The 27,760-nt window shown below is 36.0% G+C and overlaps 1 protein-coding gene across 2 annotated transcripts in view; it reads left to right on the plus strand.

The window, feature by feature from the left end:
• The window catches only part of Dcp2 (decapping mRNA 2), a 55,605-nt gene extending 32,430 nt beyond the window's left edge, over positions 1 to 23,175 (plus strand). Inside the window, exons 5-11 of one of the 2 annotated variants that reach the window (XM_005376510.2) lie at positions 3,080 to 3,232; positions 3,340 to 3,452; positions 3,534 to 3,641; positions 7,458 to 7,593; positions 11,444 to 11,554; positions 13,821 to 13,872; positions 16,031 to 23,175. In XM_005376510.2, the coding sequence (XP_005376567.1) occupies positions 3,080 to 3,232; positions 3,340 to 3,452; positions 3,534 to 3,641; positions 7,458 to 7,593; positions 11,444 to 11,554; positions 13,821 to 13,872; positions 16,031 to 16,194 (837 nt within the window). In that variant the 3' untranslated portion in view covers positions 16,195 to 23,175. The remainder of the gene's footprint in view (positions 1 to 3,079; positions 3,233 to 3,339; positions 3,453 to 3,533; positions 3,642 to 7,457; positions 7,594 to 11,443; positions 11,555 to 13,820; positions 13,873 to 16,030) is intronic. The other variant, XM_013506864.1, reaches the window with a different exon arrangement.
• The last annotated feature ends 4,585 nt before the right edge of the window (positions 23,176 to 27,760 follow it).

Consider the following 27,760-nt stretch of genomic DNA (forward strand, 5'->3'; position numbering starts at 1 on the left):
TTCTAGCACATAGCCCGTCATTCTTGTCACTTTGTAAATCAGTTGTGAAAGTTCTCTTTTGGTAATGTCTTTAGTTGTGTTGTCTTAGCTGCCTTGATGTCCTCAATGAGCTGAAAGCCTTTACCTTTCTTTTTCATTTTGACTTGGGGAAGAGCCAGAGGTTGCATGGTGCCAGAACCACTGAACAAGGTGAATGAGGACATACTGTAATTTTTTTTTGTTTTTTGTTTGTTTGTTTTGGTACCAGGAATCAAACTCAGGACCTTGTGCTTGCCAGGCAGGCGCTGTGCCACTGAGCTATATCCTTGGCCATCGCTGTAATGTTTTCATTTGGCAGAAATTGCCATAAATATTTTGACTTGATTCAGGACATGGAGGCAGCCATGACTACAGAACGAAAGAGAGGACTCTAGAACTGATTTAGAAAGTGACAAGAACAATGGGATAAGCGTATTTGAAGTGAGAAGGAGTGCTGGATTTTGAGGGTAATTATTGGCAATGCGTCTTTTACTGTAATAAATGTACAAAATTTAAACATTCCCTGTATTTTTTTTTTATCATACTATATCACAGTTGTAGTTGTGCTCTGTCCTAGCCAACACATCAAATTATCACACTGAAACTTTTATAATGGTATATCATTGTGGCTTTAATTTGCATTTTCCTAGGTGTAAGGATATTAAGCACCTTGTAAGGCTCTTATTGGGCTTTAGGGTAGCTCCTTCATTAGGTACCCATTTATACATTAACCATATTTTTAAACTGTAAGGTTGTCTGTCTTATTGACATATATGAGCTTTTAGTATATTCTGGATATGCATGTCTTGAGAGTACCTTCTGGCTTATGTATTTATTCCCTTGGGACTCTTTTAATGGTGTCTCTGACAAAGAGAAAGTTTTATGATTGTTGATAGGTGAACTTTTAAAATAAAACAATTATAATGTAGCTAATCCGTCAAGATAGATTTATTAATCAAAATTTGTGTATCTGTGGAACACTTTTTTGTTTTGTTTTTGGTGCTGAAGTTTGAACCCAGAACCTTGTGCATGCTTGGCACATGCTTTATCACTCAGCTACACCTGTCCCAAACCCAATCAAAATGTTTTTAAACCTGTGTGTGGTGGTTTGCTCCTCTCATTCTAGCATTCTGGCAAAAAGGATTGCAGTTCCAGCCCAGCCTGGACAATTTAGTGAGGCCCTGTCTCAAAATTTTCAAATGGATTGGACTAGGGATGTAGCTCAGTGGAAATGACCTGGATTCCATTCCCAGTATCTTGCAAAATAAGCAGATAACTACACACATGCACATACACACCCACACACACACCACCACCACCACCCGCACAAGAATCAGTTTTTAAGCCTTTTCAAACAGATTAGACCTTACTTTGAAAGAAAAGAGGGGGAAAACCCATAGAATATCTCCTTGGACCTTTGTTTTAATGGGAATGCTCAGGCAGCATTTATGAATCATGAAATCTCCATGGTTAAGGGCTTAATTGTGTTATTTTAAGCTCATAAATGTCAAGATTTGGGGAAGTGGGAAACCGTAAAACCGCAGTACCACTGAGCCTTTGAATTTTATTCTGGGAGAGATGTATTGTTTTGGTATGTTTGGATGTCAGCAGTCAGTTTAATCAAACCGTTTGTATACCTGTGATGCCACTTGTGGGTATTAGAGAAACAAGGGTCAGGAGAACTTGTTTTTAATATCACCTGTCATCTGTATGTGTGTCATTGCTAGAAGCAGTGAATGTATATGTCTCCCCTTTTCTGAAATGTTGTCTTTGAAATGAACAAGTTTTTAGTGAACTGGATGTCTGTTAGTTACAATCCAAAGTGTCATGTGAAAGTGTTATTTCCAAGACTTTACTAAACAACAATTTTCAAGTGAGCATATTTACATATTTCTTAAAATTAAGAACAAAATATGTAGCATACGTAAGAGTGCACAGAAATGATGACAGGTTTTGATGATAACAGAATAGCTTAAACTGGGAATCACAAACCAGACATGCTTGAGAGAAGTATAGATAGATGTGGCCTGACTGACAAAGGTAGAAAGTCTGTGTAGTGACTGAACAGAGAGCGAGGGAGGGAACAAAAGAATGGGTAGAAGTAGATTTTCTGTTACTGTGTTTTGAAAGGGGTTCCAACTTGTGCGTGTGTTTAAAAGTATTAGGTTACATAGTTAGGAAGTATTGAAACTAGAGGGAGGGAAGAGGATCTCCATCATCAGAGATGCTCAGTAGCTACTAGCCACCAAAATTTTGGAGGTGGGGTTGAGAAAGACAACACAAATGTTAAAAGAAGCAGAATTTTAAAGCTAGTGGTTTTTTAAAGTAGAAGTCCAGTATGTTAATTAGCATGGTCTCTGGTTGAAGGAAAAAGGTGAGGGTTAGGTGTAACATTAATCCCTGAGCTCTCTTGTTCTAATCCCTCCTTGTTCTACTCCCCCATTCCTCGCAGCACAGCCAAGGGAAGGCAATTTTAGAGCCATTAATCTGGTTCTGTGTTCCCTCTTTCTCTTGTCAGTCACCAGGCACCCCAGGTACAGCACGTACATCTTCCTCATGAAGGGCACACCTGTACTTCTCTCAGTTCTTTTTGCTTGTGAATTTATGCTCCCGTCCTTCCTACCCATAAGTGGTATTTTTGGAATCTGTTCATTCAAATTCAGTTGTCGTGTTTGGAAAATAATTGTGTATGTGCAAGACAGTTTTTAGTCTATATCATGCTCCTCTACCCTTAGATTTGTGGACTCTGAAGAAAAGCTATACGTAGTCCCCGATATGTGCTTCCCTGTACTGAGAGCCGTTGATGTATTCTGACATCTGCCTTCCTTTAATTTGTAATGGGGAAATGTTAGCTTAGATATGTAAATAGGCTTTTCCGTAGTCAGATAGTTAAACAGAGGCAGAGCTAGAACTAGATTGTGCATCATCTGGCTCCCTTATTAGTGTTTTTGTGCCTTTAATTGCATGGATATTTCTGAACTTTTGTTTTTGAAATAAACAGATTTTAATGAACCAAGGTCTAATCATTAAAATTAAAAATTCCATCCAAATTTATTCCTAGGTCTTTGAAGAAACTGGTTTTGATATCAAAGACTATATTTGTAAGGATGATTACATTGAACTGCGAATCAATGACCAACTTGCTCGTTTGTACATCATTCCAGGAATTCCAAAAGACACAAAATTTAATCCAAAAACCAGAAGAGAAATTCGGGTATGTAACAACTGAGAATACCTGCAGGTGGCTGGACAGTATCCAAATTGAACTAAAAATTCTTTTAAAACTCAATAATAATTAAATTAATTTTTTCTGTGTTTCAGAACATTGAGTGGTTCTCCATTGAGAAATTACCCTGTCACAGAAATGATATGACCCCAAAATCCAAACTTGGTTTGGCACCTAACAAATTTTTTATGGCCATTCCCTTTATCAGGTATATTCCTATTTTTTGAAATATAAAACTTCATGTTCTGATATTTTAGATTTTAAAAGTGAAGTTTCAATGTTTCCATAGGCCATTAAGGGACTGGCTTTCTCGAAGATTTGGGGATTCTTCAGACAGTGACAATGGATTTTCCTCAGCAGGTGGCACACCAGCTAAACCCACAGTGGAAAAACTGAGGTAAATAATAGTTCATATATTTTTATATTTAATATAAATGTATGTGTATGTATATATGTATATATATCTTTATATAGTTTTTAATACAGTAGCATTTTGCTTCTGAAGTTGACAGAGGTGTAAAATTTCTTCTTGCCGGGTACAGTGGCTCATGCCTGTAATCCCCGGAGGGATTACTCGGGAGGTTGAGGCAGGAGGAAACTAAAGTGAGTTTAAGGCCAGCCTGAACTGCATAGTGAGACCCTGTCTCAAAAAGACAAAAAAAAAAAAGATTTCTTCTTACAGATACTATTTTGTTACTGGTCTCATAGATAATAGAATACTGTTTTAAAGGGATTTTGATTGACATGAAAAAGGTTAATTGTAGTTGGAAAAAAGTTGGAGCTTCAGATGTATTGTATTTATTTGTATGTATTTGTAGTAATGTGTACAGTCCTTGTGAGGAGTTGGTACATGTACTTAACACATCCCACTTTCTTTCTTTCCCTTTCCCTCTCCTGCGTCCCCCTTCCTTCCATTTCTTATTCCCCTTTCTATTTGAGAAACGTATCTTCTTACTTCCTGTTACCTGTTTTATCTTGCTGTTTATATTTTGGGTTTTTGCTAGAAACGTTGTGATATTTAAGTTTGTGTGAGTCATTTATTTCACTAATATGGGTTTCAGCGTGCATTCATTTTCTGATAAATGTTGCGAGTTTGTCTTTCTTTGTGGCAGAGCAGTACTCCCATTATGTGTAAATACAACATTTTCTTTATTCATTCATCTGTTGATAGACATACAGGCTGCTTCCAAGATTTATTAGGAACTATGTATCTATAAACATGTGTCACTGTACTGTGATGACTTTAATTCTTGGGAAAATACCTAGAGGGGGAATAATGGGGTCAAATGGAATTTCTAGTTTTAGTTTTTTGAAGAGTCCCCATCCTGCTTTCCTTAGTGGTTTTACTGTTGCAGCAAAAATCAGAAGGATGCTCATGGGAGAACGAACATATTATTAGTATGTTATTGTGCTGGCAGAGGACAAACTGACCAGAAGTTAAGAAATGTCAGCCTGGAGCTGTCTATGTACTGAGGTTTTATACCTTACAGGTTTCCATAGCAACCACATTACCTCATTTTGGAAATTTACAGGAATTTACAAAGTTTAGGGCTTTCCAGTCACAAGATTTACATTTCCCTGATGTTCGTTAGCCAGGCAGGATGCAGCCAAATTCTAGCTTGCCCTACAGTTTATCTTACCTGTATGTTCCTCCAGATAACATCTTGTTCCTCTCTGAATGGGTTTATGGTTAACTAAGAGCGGAGGGGGTGAGGAGTGAGTTTATCTAAGCTTAGGTGACTTGTGAAATGGAGTTCTAAGAAAACACAATGAAGTCTCTTCTGCCGTGTCAGAACTAGTTTACATTCCCACCAGTAATGAAGAAGGGCTGCTTTTTCCCTGCAGCCGGCCTTGCCAGCATTTATTATTTGAGTTTTTTTTTTTTTTTGGTTTTTTCTCCGGTACCAGGAACCCAACTCATGACCTTGCGCTTGCCAGGCAGGTGCTTTTGCTGCTGAGGTAAATCCCCAGCCCCATTATTTGAGTTTTTGATGATGGCCATTATGTGTGGGGTAAGATGGAATCTTGAGTGTTATTTTAATTTGCATTTCTCTAATGGCTACTGATGTTGAGCCTTTCTCAACAGTTATTGGCCATTTTTATTTTTTCTGTAAGTTGTGTATTCATTTCACTTGCCTGTTTCTTTATTTGATCTTTTATGGGGAGGGTTCTAAGTTTTTTGAGCTCTTTGTATATTCTGGATATTGGTCCTCTGAGGAGTACCTGGCAAAATTTTTTCCCCATTCTATAGGTTGTCTTTTCAGTTGGTTGGTTGTTTCTTTTGCTATTTAGCTTTTTAATTTAATATGATCCCATTTGTTGTTTTTTTTGGTTCTATTTTCTGTGCATGCGGGGTTCTGTTCCGAAAGTTTTTGCCTATACCTGTGAGTTCAGACGTTTTACCTATTTTATCTTCCAGCAGGTTAAGTGTTTCTGTTTTAACTTTGCTCCCGTGTTTGACCCCTTTGTGAAATAGTGTACTCAGAAGGATACTAACTTGTACGTAGGTAGAATACTGGGAAAAAAAAAAAAACTTGTATTTTTTTTTTATTCTACTTTAGAGAATTGAGTTTCTGAAGATGGTTGCATCACAGTGTTGAGGTTTGTGTCTGTGTAGGGGAGATGAGGGATTCTGGTGAATAACTTTATCAAGTCAGCTGTGAAGACTTGGGCTTGGGTTTTTTTTTTTTTTTTTCTTAGCAACTGTGTATTATGAAGAGTGATTATTACATGGATGTAAAGTGTGAAGAATATATACTTGCTTGGAACTGGGTTGTTTCCAAATCACAGTTATAGGATAGAATGTGGAACTTCATTAAATACATACAGTTTTATAGTCGGCTTGCTCTAATTTTGCCTCAGTTAAATTCAGAAAAAGTTGAGCTTTACATTTTCTCTAATTTAGATGTTCTGTTTCTATTATAGAGATTCAAGAATTATAGTAAGTCATACCTATAGTGAATGTTCATTTTACATGCATAGTATTCCATTTTAGTTGGGTTTAATTAGGATAAGAGCTTGAACTAAATGCCATAGAATGATTTCTGCCTTTGAAAATTGATGATTATAATGACCCAGCTATATTCTCCTAGAAATGAGTGAAACAGTATAGAAGTAAGATAGATGGGAGTGCTGCCAGAAAGTTAGGAAATAGTGACAGTGCTTGAAAAAAAATTATATTAATGTTCATCTTTGGGAGAATCTAGTACTGCATACTATAATGTTCACTATGATTCCTCTACCTTTTAGTCCCAGGGTTTATGTTCTTGGTTCATGGGTAAAGAGATAATAAGACAACCTCTAACCAAATTTCAGGTTTCATATAGATGTCATATTTATATTTAGCAGGCATACTAATCTCTATGGTGATGTGTTGGAGGAAATGTCTCAATTTTGTCTGAAAGGATAGAAAGACTGAAATTTTATGCAGGTTTTACTTGGGATGGGAAGAAGATAATAATGTGGCTCTTGAGATCAGTAGCTCTGGGCTATACTATACATGTACATGGTACTGTGTAATTAGACTTAACTATGTGATGGACTACTGCATGGGTATAGCCTTTTAGAATTTCTTTTGAATGAGAATTGAAGACTGGGTCTTTATTATAATCTGACCATTCCTTGGCTTGTGACCTTAATTTCTGCTTTAGAAAATAGCTTACTTTCTCATGTGTTCTTATAAGATAGGCAGGGCCCTTAACTGACTTATGGAGGATCAGATTCCATACTTAAAACATTCTAATAAAAATACGAATTGTATACTATATCAAGAGAGGTCTTGAAACGAAGCTCCTTTGTTTCAAGTAATTTTAGAAATAACTATTTTCCTCAAATATTAAAGAATATAATCACTCAGGGAGGAAATGGTGTGAATAATTTTGAAAAGTCTGGGGTGAAAATAATAGATCATTTATTCATTAAAGAAATAGCTGGACTGGGATTGCAGCTCAGTGGTAGAGCTTTGCCTTGCATATTCAAGGCCCAAGATTCAGTTGTCAGTACTCTGCACAAAAAAGTATATATTCAGTACTTGAAATCGCAGGCAAAACGGACAAGAATCTCTGCCCCTGCCCCGTGGAACTTATAGTAAAGTATCGAGAGACAATAACAAGAGAGTAAAATATGTAGTTTCTAAGTTAAACTGTTTAAGTATTTAAAGAAGTCTAATTGAACGTTTTCTCATCGGATTTTTATATTTTATATTTTGGTATAGTCGAACCAAATTCCGCCACAGCCAGCAGTTATTTCCTGAAGGTTCTCCTGGAGACCAATGGGTGAAGCACAGGCAGCCAGTGCAGCAAAAGCCATACAATAACCATTCTGAAATGACTGATCTTTTAAAAGCAAAGGTAAGTGGTATACTTTAAAATTTTCAGAAATTTAGATCATTTGTTTTGTTTTGTTGTTTGGTTTTTAGAGCAGGTCTTGCTATGTAGTTTAGGTTGGCCTCAAACTTACGCTATCTTCCTGTCCCAGCCTCCCAAATGGTGTTATGATAGGCATATGCCACCATGCTTGGGTAGATCATTTTGTCTTTTAAGTCATTTTCAATTGGAAATGGCCTATTAACAGTGTATTACAAAATTTCATTTTCAGTCTTGTAGTATATGATGGTTCTAAAATTTATCCATTCTTGTCTTAATGGAAATTTTGTTTTCTTCCAGTTCTTTGCCTGTGTTTTTAAGTATATACTTGAAACAGTTTTCTCAAATTATTTATTTATATCTTCAGCAAGATATGAGAGTTCTAGCTGGGTGTGGTGGCATACACCTCTAATACCAGCACTCTGGGAGGCTGAAGGCAGGGGATCGAAAGTTCAAGCTCATCCTGGGCAATTTAGTGACCTAGCGAGACAAGAGTTTGAAATAAAAAACAGAAAAGCGTTGAGGATTTAGTGTGAAGGACCTGGGTTCAATCCCCAGTCCTGCACTGCCTGCCCTAAAATTTTGTTTCATTCTTGCTTGTATTTGTTGTTACCTGTCCTTTTTTTTTTAAAGAGAGAAAAAAACCCAATAAAAATGATACAGAATTTCAAAGCAAGGTGATAGGAAATTAACAATGGTTATTATATTGCATACGTTATCTTCAAAGTAGTTGCTCAGATTATAAGATACAGGCATGCAAAACTGATCAAACAATATAAGCACTAATTTTTCCTTTCAATGAACTAACAGAAATTAGTAGTATAGTTATCTTAGCTATCTTGTGTGTATATGTATATATTTTTAAAAATTTTTTAATTTTTTAATTTTCCATTCCTTCTTTTTTCCTTTCCTCCATCCCAGTTGTTCTTTCCTTTTGAGCATTTTTTCCCTATCACAACATCTATTGTACCCTTTTGATCTTATTTACTCTTTCAGTTTCTTACACTAGGGAGACAATATGATATTTACACATGTGGGTCTGATTTATTTCACTTATGAGTATGGTCTCTAGTTGCATCCATTTACCTATAAAGTCCTTCAGTTTATCTTTCTTTATAACTGAGTAATACTCCATTATATAAAAATACCACATCTTTTGTATACATTCCTCAGCTGATGGACATTTGGGCTGTTTCCAAGATTTAGCTATTACAAATTGTGCTGCTGTACACATGGGCACACATATCACTGGTATGATTTCAGTTCTTCTGGAAAAATACCCATAGGGAAATAGCTGGGTTAAATGGGACCTCTAATCCTGGTTTTGTGAGGAATCTCCACACTGATTTCCACAGTGGTTTCATCAGTCTACACTCCCACCAACAGTGGAGAAGGGTTCTTTTCTTCCCACAGTCCCACCAGTATTTGTTATTGGTATTTGGTATTGGTTGATTTCTTGATGATAGCCATTCTGAATTTCTGCGGTGAGATGGAATCTCAGTGTTGTTTTAATTTGCATTTCTTCAGTGACCAATGATGCTGAACATTTTTTCATGTATTTATTTATCTGTCCATTTTTAATTTTAGTTATCCACTGCATTGCCACTCCTTTATTTTTTAAAAGTATAGCTTTAACTGGGTGTGGTGACAAGTACTCATTATCCCAGCATGCTGCACAGGAGGTGGATATAGGAGGGTCACAAGTTCAAGGCAAGACCCAGTCCTCAAATGACACACTGAGTTTGTCAAAATTAAAAATTTTTGTGCTTCAGAGAACATTGTCAAGAGAGTGAAAAGGCAACCTACAAAATGGAAAAAAGAATATATATCCTAAACCATGTATCTGATAAGGGTTTAATCCAGAATATATTAATTGCTTTAACTCAACAGTAAAATCCTGTCCCCATTGAAAAGTGGGCAAATGTACATACTTCGCAAAAGAGCATATTCAAAGGCCCAATAAGTACAGAAAAGATGTTCAGCACTGTTTATTATTAGGGGAGTGCAAATCTAAACTACAGATTATGCTCATATATTAGGATGGAAGTAGTAGTGGTGATAATAATTAAACCTAACAAAATGGAAAAGAAGCATTGGTGAGGCTGTGGCGAAATGAAATCCTTGTGCATTGCTGGAGGGCATGTAGAATGTATGGCAGCTGTGGAGAACAATACGCAGTTTCTCAAGAAGTCAGACATACAGTTATGTGGCTCAGCACTTCCCTAAGTAACATCCATAGGAATTGAAAGCAGGAATTTAAACAGCCTAAAATACCAATTTGTTAGCAAGATTATTTGTATTAGCCAAAAGGTGGAACTAATGCACTTGCCCACCAACAGATGAGTAGGTAAAATGAGGTGTGTACATGCATTTTAACCTTTATGGAATGACGTTCTGAGACATGCTACAGTACAGGTGAAACGTGAGGATATTTTGCTGAGTGACATAAGGACAGATATATGATTTCACTTTTATGAGGTACCTGGTATAGATAAATTAATAGCGACACAGAAAATAGAGATTTTCTAGGCTGGAGGGAGGAAGGTTCTGTTTCTTATGCTGAAAAAGTTTGGGAAATGAATAGAGGTACTACACATTGTGTCCAATGCTGTTGATTACACACATTAAAGTGTTTGGAGTGACATATCTTATGTATGTTACATCACCATAAAAAATACTGGAAAGACCAGAATGATACTGAATTAACAGTGTGAACATGAATTTTTGAAAGCAGTTACTGCTCTAACATTCATTTAATAACTGCTAGTATTATAAATATTTTTATGTACTTTAAAAATTAATGTTTATATTGTTTTAGACAATCCTTTTTAATATGTTTAATTTTTAAATATATTGATTGGTTATAGTACTGGAAACAACCCAGGGCTTTCACAATGAGCCATATCCCCAGCCCTTTTCTATTTTTTAAATGTTGAGACGGGCTTGCTTAGTTGCCTAAGCTGGGCTTGAACTTGGGTTCCTCCTGCTTCCACCTTCCAGAGTGCTGGGATTACCAGGGTGTACCACCACACCCAGCTGGAGCCACTCTCTTAAATAGATATCTTCTCAAGGTCTTGAATTACAAATTTTGTTTAAAAAGTGTTTTTTGAGCCAAAACAAAGGTTTTTCTCTTTGTAAATTAAAAGTGTTTCAAACTCAGGTTAAATCAGTGTGATAGCAAGATTTAAAACATGCTGCATGTTTAGATTTTGTGTCAAATTTAAGAATATTGGCTCAGAATTTAAAAATACCAATCATTATTTTATAAACCAAGATTATTTGATAATGCTTGTATATTTATTAATAATTTGAAGTAAGTTTTGGGGGATAATAATTGATCACATCTGTTGTTTTGCCCTGAGAACTGTGGCTGTTGTGCCTCAGCATTCTTTCACAAAGAGCGCCCCTTTGATCATCTCGTAGGTTTTTCAAACTTGTCTTTCCATACACTTTTTAAATTTTTATTTTATTTCATGTTTATTTATTTATTAGTGTTTGAGATTGAAGCCAGGGCCTTGTACATTCTCAGCACAGCACTATCATGATACCCCTCAGCCCCCATTTATGCATTATAAATAAAATCTATATGCAGAAATGGGAAGATGAGGCAATACAGTGATTCCTAGGAGCCACTGTATGTGCTGTTTTATACCTTTAGAGGAATCTTTCTTTGTGAAGCACTATCTTCTGAAAGAAAATACATTGATGGGGTGATTATGAAAATTTTCTTGGCTTTGCTGACTCAACTCTCTATAAACATTTTTGAGGTATATTCTTTTGTTTTTTACATCGTACTGTAGATTTACATTTTATTTCTTTTTTACTGGAAAAACAGAATCAGAGTATGAGGGGAAATGGCAGAAAACAGTATCAAGACTCACCTAGTCAAAAGAAAAGAACAAATGGGACCCATAGTCAACCAGCCAAGCAGCAGAATCTGTTGATGGTAAGTTAAACTCCAGTACTAAGTAGGTACTTACTCCTTTTTTGAAGTGGAGCAGGGTCCTTGTTCCAGCACATTAATGTTCATGGGTTTGTTCTTGTTTTAAATAATATAGTGACAGGATTTTTAAAGGAGCTAAATTATGCAGTGTTACATTTATTCACTAAAAATCTCTCTTTGGCCACTCTTAATTACAGGTTTGTAACATTCACTCAGTTGCACATCTAATTTTTCATTTTTATATGATCATTTATATTTTGAGTGAGAACACATTCCTTCTGGGTTTTTGACATTCTGTTGTATTTTCATTATTTTGAGTCTGCTGTGGTACTAGTACTTCGGTTCATATATTGGACTTCTTACTCCCATGTAGTTGTAACTAAGCACTGATTCATCAGTCTCTTAGCATCCTCCTTGCGTCCTCTCCACAGCCTCTGCTAACCAGCATTCTAATCTGAACTTCTGTTATATTTGTAGCCATTATCTTAATGAAGTTGAAAATCTGAGACAATTTTACAATTACATTTTTTAATTTAAGTTGATTAAAAATAAAACACTCATAGTGTCATTGTCATTAAAGTAGGTCTACACACAAATAGTTTTGAACATTTTATAGAATTTTCTTTCATTCTTCTATTTAGTATGTGCTCTACAAAATAATAATAGTCTAGTAGTATCCTCATTTATCTCTTCTGTAAATCCTAATATTTGTGTGTTGGATTTTCCTTTGATCGTTTCATTCATTTTTGTTTCATTTCTTTAATAAAATAGACAATAGTATTAACTTCAAACTTATATCAAAAACTATTTTATATAAATTCTGTGGGTGGTATTTACTTAGCTTGAGGTATGATGACTCCACCCACTGACATATGTTAGTATATGTCCTTTTATTTCACTCTACTCTGATAAAAGTATTGAAAAGAACAAAGAACAATCTTAAATCTTTTGATAAAATTGAATAATTATGGGGCTGGGGATTTAGCTCAGTGGCACAGCGCCTTCCTGGCAAGCACAAGGTCGTGAGTTCGATTCCTGGTACCGGAAAAAAACCAAAAAAAAAAAAAAATTGAACACTTGTTTCTAACAAAAGGTAGAGAAATAGTTTCTTTGGTTTTTTTTTTTTTTTTTTTTTTGGTTTTTCTCCGGTACCGGGAACCAAACTCACGACCTTGCGCTTGCCAGGCAGGCGCTTTTGCCGCTGAGCTAAATCCCCAGCCCCGAGAAATAGTTTCTTAATGATAATATTGTACAAATATTAATTCTCCACAAATTAATGTGTAAATTTAACTCAGTATCAATCAAAAGCCTTGTGAATTTTGGAGAAACTTCACAAAGGACTCACATTTGTCTAGAAAAAACTTGAGTAGATTTTTGAAAGTTTAAAAAAACAAGAATATGAGTAGTTTATAAATGAATGTGACTAATAAATGTATATAAAGTATTAAACCATATGTGTACTCTAAGAATGTAAATTAAAATAGGACACACTTCTCACCAAGTAGGGAAATATAAAAAGATTGTACAGTATTACTTGAGTGTATTGGCAAACCATAATTACTAATTGGTACATCTGTCTAGAGAGGGGCTGCCTACATAAAAAATCTAGAAAACTGCTTATTTTCCTGGAAGAGGCATTCTAAGAATAGACACTGTCCCCTTACTGTTCATATTAGTGAAAATGTGGAAATAATCTAAATATCCAAGAGTATGTTGATAAATGTAGTGTTGTGGATCTATGCAATAGACTATCATACTACCATTAAATCAGTAAAAATGACAGTGTAGGTTTGCATTTGTTGAAAAAGTATTTCATTCAAAACCTATTAGCATTTATAAAAGTTATAGAACTGGTAAGGATGTAGCTTGGTGGTGGAGCTCTTTCCTAATATGTGGGAGGCCCTGGGTTTGATCCCCAGCACGTAAAAACAACAAATAAAGAACAATAGTATATACTCTTTAATTCCATTTCAAAGCTATACAGTGTTTGAAACTATAAGCGTACATGCCTTCATTGGAAAAATAAACACTGCAGTGTTGATAGTAATTGTCTGTGAGTTGAGAAATGTACAGTTTTCTTTTTTTTATGGTGCCTCTGTGTGTAATCAGAACCAAAAAATTTTAGGTTCAAAACAGAAAACCCAGTGAAATGATGGAAATAGTACTTATTCTTGTTTTAATTTTTTTCTTGAGAAATCTGGTAATATATCTTCAGATTTTTTAATGTGAAAATAATCAGAGGCTGTTGTGCATGTATTTTTTTAAATAGAAATGTGAGAAGAAACTGCATCCACGAAAACTTCAGGATAACTTTGAAGCAGGCAAGTTAATTTGTATTTTGTAGAAATCTTTCTCACGTGGGATTTGATCTGGTTACATAACAGACTTTAGTAGGATTTGTTATGAACTGTGATAGTTACACAAGAAGAGTTGCATATGTTCTGTAACGAGTTCATGTATGTGGAGTTCTCTAAACATGAAATGAGTTAAAATGAATTAATTTAAAAATCAAGGTGAAATTATTTGTTCTATGTGCTATTTGTTTTCTGAATGTCAAACGTTGGTGCTATGCATGAATATTACAAGAATTTTATATGGATTAGGGTAATAGTGGTGGATCCTATAGCACGTGTTGTTTCTCTTTGAAAACAAAAGATATTAATGTATGAGTTGTTTTTTCTGAATTAAAACTTTAGTATTTGGGTTTAATTGCAGTGTTGGCCCTTTATGATGAATAAGTAGATTCTGGGTTGCAGTTTGAGCTTTTTTTTTTTTTTTTTTTTTGAGCATTCATTTCTAAAAGGTTTGCCATCACTAGCTTACAGGCAGTAGAAAGAACTAAGTATTGTAAAGATGAGGAAACCTTATTCTCACATGTATATAAAGAGAGCACTGAATTGACAAGGAAACTTGTTCTCATTTTGTTATGGAGGTAATGCAATCAACTTTCTAAGGTGATACTAAGGATAGGTTTTGTTACAATGATACTTGCACTTTTTCCATCTTTGGTTATGAAAGGTAGGCATTTTTGATTTGGAAACTAATCGTAATGAATGTAGAAAGTGTTTTGGTAATATTGATTTCATAGATGTCACTTGAAAGTACAGTACATTCTTCTGTTAGGTGCAGTTTTGAGTGGTATGAAACTTTGCATAATAGCTATGCATTTATCATTTAGATTCAAGGCTTTTGCATAGAAGACTCTCAAGAAGACATAAAAAGCATTGTGTCCCTATTTTAAAATGTCTGTAAATTAACCAAGATGAAGGCTGTCATGGGAAGTTCACTGTGAAGAAGTAGAAACTATGATTAAAGTTGAGTGTGATGTAGTCTCACTTGTTTACTTTTGCTTTTTGGTGTCACATCCCAGAAAGTCATTGCTAAAAGCTGTTTTGAGGAGCTTTTTCCTTTTTTCCTCCTGTTTCCTCTAGGGAGGGGTATGGTTTTGAATTTATTTTTGTGTGAGGTAGTAAGGCTCCTGTTGCCTTTCTATGGTGATACCCGATTTTCTCACCATTATTTATTGAAGAGTCTGTCCTTTTCCCCTCATTAAGAGTTTAGCATAGGGAAGTCATCGGGGTAGAGGTCCTTTTCATAGAATTTTTTCTGGCCACCTTCGTGACAGGGAACATGATAGGCTGATTGCCAAATCTAATTAACATGTGATTAGAAATCTGTTATTAAACAGAATCTCTTAAAAAGTATAAAAGGACTCTTGTCCTGGAAAGCCTCATTTCAGACTTTCTCATCTTAGCCTGTTGGACTCCATTCCAAACATGCTTTCCTGGTCAGGTCCCTTTTCTGTTAAGTAAATAAGTACAGCCCAGAGTAATTGGAGTTTTGTCATGCTGTGATTTTGAAAATTTGCGTTTTTCTTTGGTTTGATATATTGAAGATTTGGTAAAGTTTAGCTTTATTTTTCTGTAATTGTCATCTTTACAATTCTTTAAGGGTAATTGCAGTTTTCACAGTACTTTCATTTTCACCTTGCAAGAATCTACCATCATTAAGCCAGGCATGGTGGCGCACCCCTGTAATTCCAGCACTCTGGAGGCTGAGGCAGGAGGCTCACTGAGAGTTCGAGACCAGCTTGGGCTACAAAGTGAGCTCAAGGCCAGCCTGAACTGCATGGCGAGACCCTGTCTCAAAAAAAAGCGACCAAAACAAAAAAAAAAGAATCTACCATTATTTTGGCACAAAATGCAAATGTAAGAAGTAAAATTATGCCCATTTTATCAAGTGTCTTACAGGCTAAAGTTAAGTTTGCATATTTAGGTAGAGAAATAAGCAGTAATAGTTGAGAAACTCAGTTGAGTAACAGTTTAGGGAAAAGAAAATGTCTTGGTGGTTCTGCTTAGGTTAGATGTAGTTGCAGAAAGATGAATATATTCTATGCGTTTTCTTTCTCATACAAAAGGTGAAGGGCAGTTTTGATTCCTTACTAAGTTTCTTAACACATTTGTTTTGTTTTCTAAGCAGATGCTGTGTATGACTTGACTTGCTCCATTGAAGACCAGTTGCTAGAACATCCTGAGGAACAGTCTGTGGCATGTAATGGACATTGCAAGTTCCCCTTTTCGTCTAGAGCTTTTTTGAGTTTCAAGTTTGACCATAATGCGATAATGAAAATCTTGGACCTTTGATGGCAGCAGATGTATTGTAGAAGTCTCAAGATCAGAGACCTGTTGCATTTGAGCGGGTGTCTCCTCAAGCCTTACCTTTCTCAGGTGTTTTAAAGAAATGCAGGGAGGCAGTGTTTCTGAAGTTTTTTCTTTTTTCCCGAAGAGAAAGTAGAAATGAATTTGCACTGTAAATGCAGTTATAACCTTTTATCCGGTTTTACCTTTTCAGTGTTTGGAACAAGTTTTAAATTGGTTTTTTTTGGAGGGCATTTGTTCTGTGTGACTGTGGGTCTTATTTTGTATTCTGATCAAGAAAAAAGTATTTGAGTCACCAATAAGTAGCCAAGTTAATGAGAAGGTTCATTTACCCAGTGCAGTGATTGCAGTAGTAGTTTACTTATCTGAGATTTCCAAAGGAAACAACATATCCACTAGGTGAATGAACGTAAGCACTAAGATGTCACACCTGTCAGTACTGCCGCTCCTCTCTTGGGTGGCATTTGGTCCTTTCTCTGTGTCTAACCAGTGAGGCTCTCTAGGACTCTGGCGTGGAGTTTTGTTGAAGGGATTTATTTAGAACCAGCATCTGTACTGTAATCATGCGGAAAGGGAAATCTTAGTCCTTTATAAACACGAAATCTGAAGCCTGAGAGGGATTATGTTGATGTGGAGTTGATGATGTCATTTTGAATTGTGCTGCATGCAGTCAGTGAAGCTGTGGATGCTAAGCAGAGAGCACGAGGCAAGGGCCAGCAGTTACTTTGGGTCATGTCTTCACCATCTTGCCTGCCTTTGGTTTTGTACAGTGCTTTTGTTCTTATGAAAATTTACATATACCAGTTGTGTAAATATGTATGAAAAACAGAGATTATTAGTTTTACATTGCATATCAGTGTTGATTATAGAAAATGATGTTCTATTGGGTTCCAATTTACAGTAGTGGTAGAGAATGACATGCTCTTATGGCAGACTGAGGCCCCTGGACGATGGAGTCAGAAGGCATGGGGTACGCAGTTTACCTAAGTTCAGATAAAGCATTTCGCTAGGGAAAAACCAGAGCATGGAAGTAACACACACAACTCAATCCTACGAATGTATTTTGCTCCTTCAGGATTCTTAAATCCAAATAAAAATGGCAATGACCATTTTAAGAAGGATTTCAGCTATAATTAAGGACAATCACCGGAGCTTTAAGGAGGCATTACTTTTTTTGGCTGCATCTGACCTCGTGGGGGAGGGGAGACGGAGTGTTTGATGTATGTGTGTGACTGTCATGTGAGTTTTAAAAATCTTTTTACAAGTGGTATCCACAAAAATATATCTGCTTATAAATGTTACTGTAGAAATCTTTATTCTCTATAGGTGGCCCTCTGGGACTTTTAAAAGAAGGGCTATTGTAAGGAATTCACTTGGTATTGCTACTTTGCTTTAGCTTTTAAGTGACTCGATTTTAAAAGAGAAATTTTATTTATTATTGAAAGTGTCACTGTTGGTGCTAAGCAGAATTCATAATTACAGCAGTGCGTTTAGAGTTAGGTGTCCATAACCCTGTATCTTTTAACATGACTAATTCGTGAATCCTGTGACCTGTGCTTTTTAATGCATTACATGATTGTATCTGAAAGTTCTTTGTTCTTCTCAGAAGTACAGCTGCTCTGCTCGGGTCTCCTTGAGCCATATTTGTAGTTGGTCCCACCATTCCAGATTTCTGTTTAATTTTTAAGGGAATGAAATCTTTGCCTAACAGATAAATCATTTTTACTTATTTACTGTTGTCTGGAAAGTATTTGATTTTTAGGGTTTTTTTTTTAACACATGACTTTTTAAAAAATGAATACTTTTGGTCAGTCTTTTTGGTGCCTGTGGAGTTAGATTTTTCAGCCCCCAATACTAAAAAGCGAAAGAGATTAGTTACCAGAAGTATGGTTTCTAATGTGGCTAAGCGTTTTCAAGAACCAACCAATTATTGTTTTAATTACAGTAGTTATTACTGTTGTGCTGCTTCATTTAATGCACTGTGGAACAAACTAAGGTTATGGTTGGGATGCAGTTATGATAACTTCAGGCTTTTAACTCTCTTGACAGGTTGAGATTAAACATGTTAAAAGTGTGTATGATGTGACTTAACTATGCAGAATAAATGTTTAAGTGGATGTACCTGTTTTATGTACATCTGTTTTACTGCTTTTCAGTGTTCAGGTTACCTTGAGATACGCCATGCTTAGCACAAGACTAGATGTTTTTGTTTAAAATACTTTGGCATGGTTTGAGGAAATCATATGATAAAGAAGTATGCTGAATATGCAATAACTTACTTCTGTTGAGTGCTGCATTTTAAAAATCTAGAGAAAAGTAGTTACAGTTTCATTATTTTTATGTGTTTGAGTGAGATAGATCTTTAAATTCTCATTTTAAATGTTCTTATGTTCCAGCCATATATGTTCCAAAGTGCAGTGCACTGTGAATCTTGTTTTTTAAAACTTTGTAGGTGCTTTTATGTATAACTTTAATGATTTATAGGCTGTTAAATGAATTGTTTTTGTATTTAATCATTGTGATCCAAACAGTAAGGATGCAGTTTACATGCTTTCTACAAAAAAAAAAAGAGAAAAAAATGTAAGAAATAGATGGTTTTAAGATTTGATGTCTTCCTGAGACATGAGCATTTGAAGAGGTCTGAGAACCTACTAGACCTTTGGTAGCAAAGGTGAAATTTGATTAAAGATGTTAAAAAATTAAGCTCAAGTTTTGTGTTTACATATATTTATATAAAGGATAAAGCCTTCCAGTGCTGTCAGAGAATTTTTGCTTACTGCTTGTTCTGACCTTTGAATATCATTATTTTTGTATTAAGTATCAGTAAGTGCAGATAACAAAGATACATAATGATTTCATGCTACAAGATTGGGTTGTACTTAATTTAGCTTTAGTACTTTAGTACTTTGTATTGTCTTTTTATTCAAGAACTCAAATTAAATGAATGACATCCTTCCATCGTAGGAATTAAATTCCATTATAAAACTCAACATTCTGTCTTCTCTAGAAAAGTTAGATGTGTGTGCGTTACGGTCAGTTTGACTTCCTATTCCCTTACTGCTGCCTTTGTCTGTATCTCTCCCTCTCTCACCTTTAACATTTACAATACTTACAGTAAGGAGAGCAAAATTAACTATAAAAAATTACTTTTTTTTAAATTTAAAAATTAGACTTTTTGCCAAGTTGTTTTTCTTACTGTGATGCCTCTCTTGGCTTTTATCTTTTCTTTGCATCAGTGAACCTCCTTGCTCAGAGACTTTGTTTTCAATGACATTCACTGTGTGTTTGGATTCTCTGAGGCAGTATTTTCTTTGTATATTACACTCATAATTACGATCATTAATACTAGGTCTTTGTGACTTTGACTTCAGTTATCTTCCAGCTTGGGGAAGGATCTCAAATGTATTATTATAACTTTAAATTGATGATAAGCAAAACAAAGCCATTATTTTGCTGAGGTATTCTTTTCCTTTATACACCCGTCTATGGGTCAACATTAGTAAAACTACCGTTGTGGTAAACCTTGTTCCTGACAGCTTGGTGAAGCCTGGGTAGAATTTCTCATGTTACGTCCCAGGATTTTAAAGTGCAGTACATAGTTGCCAAAAATTCTGAAAAGAAGCTTATGATGGAACTTTTGTGCATCTTTTTCCCCCTAGAATTGAATTACTCTTGAGGCCTGTACCCTTGGGCCCGAAGGCAGCAGGTTGCAAATGGTTCATCTCAAGCTTCATCTCATGCTATATTCAGAAAATAACGACAAATTACTATTTTAAAACAAAAGTTCCCATTTGAAAAGAGAAGATAGCTATAGTTGTGGGGAGGAAGAGTCTAAAGAGCAAATTGTACAAGATGTATCAAAACTCAAGCTGTGTGATGCACCTGACAGAAATGTGATCATTGCCTGGTTTAGGCATAGTCTAATATATATGATCATTGCCAAATATTTTCGATCCCTGAAGGAAGTGGGGTTTTCTCTAGATATGACTGCCTAGATATGACTGCCAAGCAATTCAGTGAGTCAGAAGTCGTTTTCCTCACTTTGGAGACCAGCGTTTGGGAGCCTGGTTCTCCCTGTGCTGATCGCCACAGAAGTAAGTGCAGCCACGCTGAAGTACACAGATAACCCAGAGCACGCAGAGCCAGCTGTGGGCAGCCACGCACTTGTCCTGAACGGCAACTTGTTGCTCATCAGCTACTTTCTTTGTGACAAACTGCAATTATTGCTCACATAGCAGTCTGTAGCTGTGGAAGAGTGGAGCTGTTGTGAATGGGAGTGGACTTTGTGCTCCTACTTCAACGTGAAATACAGGGAAATGTTCATAATGGAGTGTACTCTGGGTCCCCAGATTCATAATATCACCAATAACAAGATTTCATTTCCTTTAGTTCTGCAGTTAGCAGAAGAGATGGCTTATCCGTATCATAGCAGCTTGAAAGCACAATCTAAAAGAGACCAGCCTTTCCTAAGGTGTTGTATTAGCTGAGCGATGTTACTTAAGGGTGCTCTGAGGAAAGAGACTGAATGCAGAAGTAGTTGTGGGTGGTGTGACTTTGTCTGCTTAGCATACTTCACTAGAAGAGTTAAGGCCCTAAATATATATTTAGGAGGTACACAGTTGGCTTTTTTTTTAATGACCAGTCTTTTGAGTGCTATGTTTAAAGACTTCCTTCCTAATACTTTTTCTTAGTCTGTTAGGCCAGGAAGAAGCTAGTAAGTCCTGGTTTTGTTTTGTTTTGGGTTTCCTAATGATTTGTCCCTTCTTGGAACACCCAACACCCTGTGTTTTCTTTTTTTCTGTGGTATCCCTGACAGTGGTATCAACCACTGTCAGAATTTGCAAGTAGTGATTTGCCTTCTGGAGAAGGTGACTTCAGTTTGACCGTTGGGCCACAAACAGGGCTGTGTACACCTGTGTTCTTGTGGCGCTCAGTGCACGTAGCTGTCAGATTGGTTTGAGAACAGAGAAAACTGTGGTTTTAGGGTAAAATGGAATTTTACCCTAAATTTGACCAGTATTTGCTGGTCTTTGCGGGGTCTTCTTAGCATAGTGGACTTTTTGAGGTAGGTAACATTTTAATCTACTTTTAGTGAATCCACAATTCTAAAACAATATAGATACACACACTGGCAAAATATTTGGGGCACAACTCTACATTGTCGTATCTCAAGCTTTAAGAAATTAACACATGCCTTTTTGTAATATTTAGGAATAAATTATGAGTGGCAGCAAATGAAAGCAAAGTAAAGGTTCTCAACTGAATGAAATTTAGAAAAGTAATCACTATTCCTCAGCCGTTTGGTTGATGTTACTACTTTTGGAACATGAGTAGCAGTGGACTTGCGTTCTCCATGCACTGATAGAAAAGCACAGAAGACGCATCTGTGAGAATTCCTGCATTTCACTACTGTCCTAGGACACTGCTGTCTCTGTGTTCATTTTAGGTTTATGTGTGGATGTTGCACAAGTAACGATCAAATGTCAAGTACAAGTGTCTAAAGAAGTAGGACTTTAATTTCCCTTTTCATTTAAAGTTAGAACAGGAGATGGCTAATCTCACACTCACAATATTATTTTTCTTCAGTATCAAATAGAAAAGGACAATAAACCATGAACTGTTTTGATTTACATTTTTTTCTTATATTTTTGATGTTTGCTTACTATCTTAAAACCTTATTGTACTTAAAAAGAAACTTTGTTAAGTACTGATTTATCCTAGATCTATGTACAGTTCAGATTTAATTTTGTGTGTTGGCTTTAATGAAACTTTGAAAGCATCTTATTTCAGAGTGATTAATCAAATAAAGTGTTTATATATTAGTTAAAGTGAAATATCTTAAAGATTGTCTTTCATCTAACCAAAATAGTGCATAGTTTAGTTTGAAAGGAAATAATTGGTTTTTTTATACACTGTGCCTATTTCTAAAGATTTGGTGGCTTTTTACATTGTTGTGAAAACTAGATAATGCTTATGGAAGATAGTCTTAAACAATTTGGTAGTAAATTTTAGTCTGAAAAATAGGTATTTATGCTGATTTATGTTGAGTTATTTTTGTGAGATATGAAAGTGGAAGGTAAAAATTGATGAAATGGTTTTGCTAAATATATGAAAAATGAGACGTATGACTATATAAGAAGTGAAAAGAACTTTAGAGTAAATGTGATATTTTGATAGATTTGTAAACTTTATTTCTCCAGTAATTTTGTGTTATGTGAAATCACTTAACATTTAAGTTTTGCTTAAATTATAGCAGCGTTTTATTACTTTACCTTTCAGGGCATTTTAATGCCTGTGGAAAGACTGTATAAGTAAACCCTTCAAGTGGTTCTGTCTACAGTAGCAATAAAGTTCTTGCTGGTTTTTTCAGTTGTCAAGCAGAGCCAATAAAGAACCCCAAAATACCCATTGAGTTTACCTTGTAGTTACAAGGATTGAAACCTTTAAAACAGATTTACTTCTGGATTTATTACACAGTGGTTCAACAATAGCTTTGCCTTTTCCCCTCAGTATTAATAAAAGGAGTTGAGGACTGATTTTAACTTATCTTGGGTATAACTATCACAAATAAAAGATTTCAAGTGACTCATGTTTCTGAATTGAAATTTTAGTGTTTGCAAGAGCAGTACACTTCCAAAGACTTGGAGATGTCCACTGAAAAGATGAATAAAGTCCAATATCTTAATGGTTTTTGTGCTCTAAACTTTTGTAAGCTTTTTGATGTAAATAATACCAATTTAGAAACTAAAAACTCTTATCAAATACAATTATGAAAGGTTGCTCAAATACTGGTTTTTTCGTAAAAACCTTATTCTGTTAAATTTAGGCAATGGAATACCAATAAAATTGGCTGCTTGGGTAGTTTTACCATCCCAACTTCTGCTACTGTTAGTTGCTACTTATTATGCATTGAGTTACTTGTATTTTGGTTACTGTCTCTGGACCAATAAAAAATAGCGACTATGATAAACGTGTTATATTTATATAACAGGAAGAAATATTAAAAGGTAGAGTATGCCCGAAAATGGAGAACTGGTATGTATTCCTTATCTCAAAGAACAGTTTGTTGCTTTAAAACAAGATTATAGAGAAGGGGGCTGGGGATTTAGCTCAGCGGCAAAGCGCCTGCCTCGCAAGCGCAAGGTCATGAGTTCGGTTCCTGGTACCGGAGAAAAACCAAAAAAAAAAAAAAAAACAAAACGAAACAAAGATTATAGAGAAGGGCTTGAGATACGAAGTAGATATGTAAAATTGAGCAATTCTTAAAATTGTACTATAGCACTAGGCTTCTCAGTAGAATGCTTGCTTCTCTTTGGATCCTGGGGGAAAATTAAGTACTATGTTTCTGATCTATAAAATCGCAGGTGTAATGATACAGGACTAAAGTACTATCCTTTTCTTATCACAGGTGCTTGGTTTTTGTTCTGTAGTGGGAAACTGACAACGTAATGTTCTCTGACAGATGCATTACAAAGCTGCTTGACATCATGTATAATAGAGTCATATGGTACTCCCTTGTACTTTATCTTCCCTGTTTCAGAAGATAACCTCCCAGGTGTGGCAAGCTTGAAAAAGCGGCCAAGTGAAAACTGGTGATAAATGAGATTAGGCTGTACATGGCTTGAGCTTTATTTTTAGCTCTGTTTCAACAAGGGCTTTTGATTTAATGTAAGTATTTCAGGTTTGGTATTTACATGGATTACAAATTATTTTATAGGACAACCTTACCCTTTAATTAAAACAGTATAGCATAGAATTAGAAATATTTATTCAGAATATAAGAATGTTTGTAAAATATTATAAATGTCTCTGTATAAATAAATGGAGTTCTTTCTTTAAACAATTGTATATCAAATAACAGAGTAGCTATTTTACAGCAGCTAAAACTAAAGGCATCTGGGAACATTTAAAGCATGTAAGTGAAGAATCCCAAAAAATTACAAGGTATAGTAAAGTACAGTGTTAAGTAGCAACTTCAAAATGACTTTCAGTACAAACAGCAGAACAATACTGACAAATGCAAACTTAGACACATGTGCTTTCACAACTGACAATACATTCAAGAAGGTTTTCCTAGTAATTCAAGTGGTGTAAAAGTAGCACATTTTTAAACAGGGAACTTAAATCTCATGCAAAGTAAGTCTTGACAAGCTAAAAACTGATTAGACGTAGGAAAGAAGTGAACATGTCTCATAATGTTTGCATTATGTTGAAACAAAAGCAGATTGTTAGGGGCTCTGACTTATACTTGGCCATTCTGACATGAGCACTGTAAGTGATTATGAGTCCTGCAAACAGCATTTTCCCACAAGTTGATCGGGAAAAAGTGCAAAGATGAGTAGTAGAGCAAGAACCACTTAGATGGGGCACCAGTGTGCGTGTGGGGGAATTACTGTATACGAGTTGCTCTGTTCTGCCAAGCTGGCATTTCAGACGAGTAGCAGACTAATGACTATGCAAAGATCGAATGCTGCAAGTCAAGGATGTGGTTTCCAAAAGCAAATTGCTGTTTCTGGGCCCGAATGATATTTTTTTGTTTTGTACACATGAAAAATCAAGTGTGGTTGAATTAATCAAATATAACCACCAAAAATAGTTACCTGCGTGTGAAACTGTGTTTCTCTACAGCAGCATTAGCAAACAAGGATATATATGAACCACTGTGCTCATTTCAACTTCTTAAATTTTAAACTGAGTGAAGTGCTCTCTAATGCTATGGTGGAAACAGCCAGCATTATATGAACTGATAATTTTGGTTCCAATTCTAAAGTTCTTTGCATCAAAGGCATCTATCAGTGAATAGAGAGAGTAACTTCTGTGTATGAAACAGGAGATACTTCAGAAGGCTACAGTTGAGAGCAAACTTCAGCCTCACTTATATATAAACACAAGGTTCAGTTATGGATACACTTCAAAAACAACTATGTAATGAAGAGAATTTTTTTTTGTATCATGTTACACCTGTTATACTAACTATAGAAGAGTTTGCAAGCCTTAATCAAAGGTGGTGATTATATCATTCCTTGTCAAAATAGGCTATTCCATTGGATAAATAGAAAAATAATTGATTTCTCCCAAATGTTTTACAGTATTCTACAAAGCTGTCATGTCCCATCGCAAAACAAAAATGTTACATATGCGCTATCTGTCCCCCCAAAAAACTCTGGCAATCCTATGGCTGAACCCTAATTAACTACAGTGCATCAGTTCTCTCAGAATTGTCTCACTGTTCAGGTTCTCAATGCTTTCTAACTACAGCTCCAGTTGCTGCATCTAGAAGTCGGTGAAAGCTGTAAGCTCAGCATGGATTTTGTAGAATGCACGTGATGTACTCCCATTTAGGCATCTGCAGCTAATTTAAAGCTTCCCAGAAGAAAGGACGCTTTTAGGTGTCACTAATAAAATTTGGGATTTTTTTTTGTTTCTTGACACCTTTCTCATTGCTTCATTTACAACATGGGCATGATGCTCCAAATTCTTAAGCAGTTTTAAGTTAAGGAAACTGACCCAATGAAATAACTGCAGTATAATTTTTGAGGGCCATAGGAAATACCTTAAGAAGGAAAATGGCAGCCATGGAAATTTAATTCGAGTTAATGACAGGCAGCCCAGCCTTGTTCAGGTAAATATGAAGGTTTTTTTTTTTTTTTTTTTTCCATTTTAGATATCTGTATACAGCTGGGAACTAGAAAGCTTTCATACAGTTTCTGGTTTTTCAGGCATAGCAAAATGCTTACTACCCTCATTGTAATTGCTTTTAGGAAAAAGTCTTTAGGCGCTTAACTTCCCTTTCTGGAAGGGAACATCAGGGCTCTAATTTAGAGTTCTCCGAGTTCAAAGTTTCCAGTAAAATACTGCTGCAGGCTCAGAGGAAGACTGAGAAGTACTACATGCATCTGAAAGAATTAAGCATTGATTTTAATTGGCACTTAATTTTTTTTATTAACCTAACATTCCTATCTCAGGCAGCATGACTATTAACTAGACATGTCAGCAGATGAGTAAATATGAAACAGTTAATTACCTCCAGCAGTAGTGAAATATCTAGTGTACATTTAAGCCTACAGCATGACGGGGACAGTGTGGTAAATCTCAGATGTTTGATCACGCATTTAACCATAAATAACCTGTGATGTAAGTCTCAAAAAGGAATCTGTCTTGCTGCAAGTTTGTGGCAGTTACACATGTGATTAACATCAGATCCAGCTGGTAGGCTTACACACTCCGGCTATGAACGCAAGTATCTTGTGCCTGTCATTTCTGCCCTCACTGGTTTCATCAGCCTCAATTCAGCAGTGGGAAACATATCCCTTTGCTCTATGCTTATTTCTGTAGGCACCAAAGACTGAACAGTGAAGGGAACCGCTTAACAGGGGAAACTAGCAAAGAAACTTAAGAAGGCAATTTAAAGTATTAAATTGGGAATTAAAAATCAAGGTCATTGTTTTTACCCCAAAGGAGATGTCAATGGAAATCAGCTCCCAGAGAAAAATTCAGGTACAGCAACGTTATACAAGAGGGAAAATTATGCAGGTACCTGATACCATTTAGTCAGTGCAATTCAGTAGCTTCCATAGCATAACCAAGTGTCTGCTACTTCACCTTTTGACAAAGATTCTTTCTTAGGGAGAATTTGAAAAATGAAATCAACTATTATAGAGCTTTTTATAATACATATTAATAGAAGTGACATTTTTGCCTGGGAAACCGTTTTCACCCTGTCACAGCACAGAAATATGTCAAGCTGTACACTGACACGAAGACCTGGTAAGATGATTTCTGCTATGGCCCTCAGAAGAGCTGAGGCCCCCTCTCTCTGGAGGAATTACAGGGCCTAAAACGGTGGGTTCTTTGATTTTTACATGCAGCAGCAGGGAAGGGAGGCAGAGGTCAGCGGGCAGGATGTCAATCCTGCTTCAGCTACACTTTTCAGGATCGGTGAAAACTATTTGATTGACGCCTGTTCAGTTGCAGGAGCAAAAGCCATGCACTTCCCGGTCTGCCTAGCACTGTTGGGGAGCACTTACAAAGTGGCTCCGAGCGGATTTAATATTAACCAATTGGCTCTCTGCGTTTACTTGTGAGTTGTCTAAAGGCTGCAGCTGAAGATGTCTGGCTGCAACCCCAATTAACTGAGAGCAGGCCTCTCACTCCTACTGTGAAGGCCTTCCTGGAGATAACATAGTTCTCCTAAATTAACATATTACTTGGAAAAGTCCTGCCCAGATTCCTGTGTTTTCTTGAGTATCCTCCTCCTTTGTTTGTAAACCAAATAAATATGGGCTGCCCAGAGCAGTCTTGAGCTAACTCAGAGAATACTGAAGCTGTAAGGCAGTTAGTCCCTCCTGGTGCCCTAAAATCATTACATTGTCTCATTTATTTAAGCCTTCCATGTCCACTTGCTTAGGAGATTGCAGGCCCGATCAGCCTGCAATAACTTAGGGTTATTTAACCCAGTTTTCAATATAGGACAAACAGGAAAAATGGTGAAAACCGATTCCATCTAGTAAACTTTTGCATTACTTTACAGCTAAAACATGTTGCTCTTGAC

This window comes from Chinchilla lanigera, unplaced genomic scaffold, assembly GCF_000276665.1.
Source record: "Chinchilla lanigera isolate Chin_1 unplaced genomic scaffold, ChiLan1.0 scaffold00007, whole genome shotgun sequence".
Classification (NCBI taxonomy): Eukaryota; Metazoa; Chordata; class Mammalia; order Rodentia; family Chinchillidae; genus Chinchilla; species Chinchilla lanigera.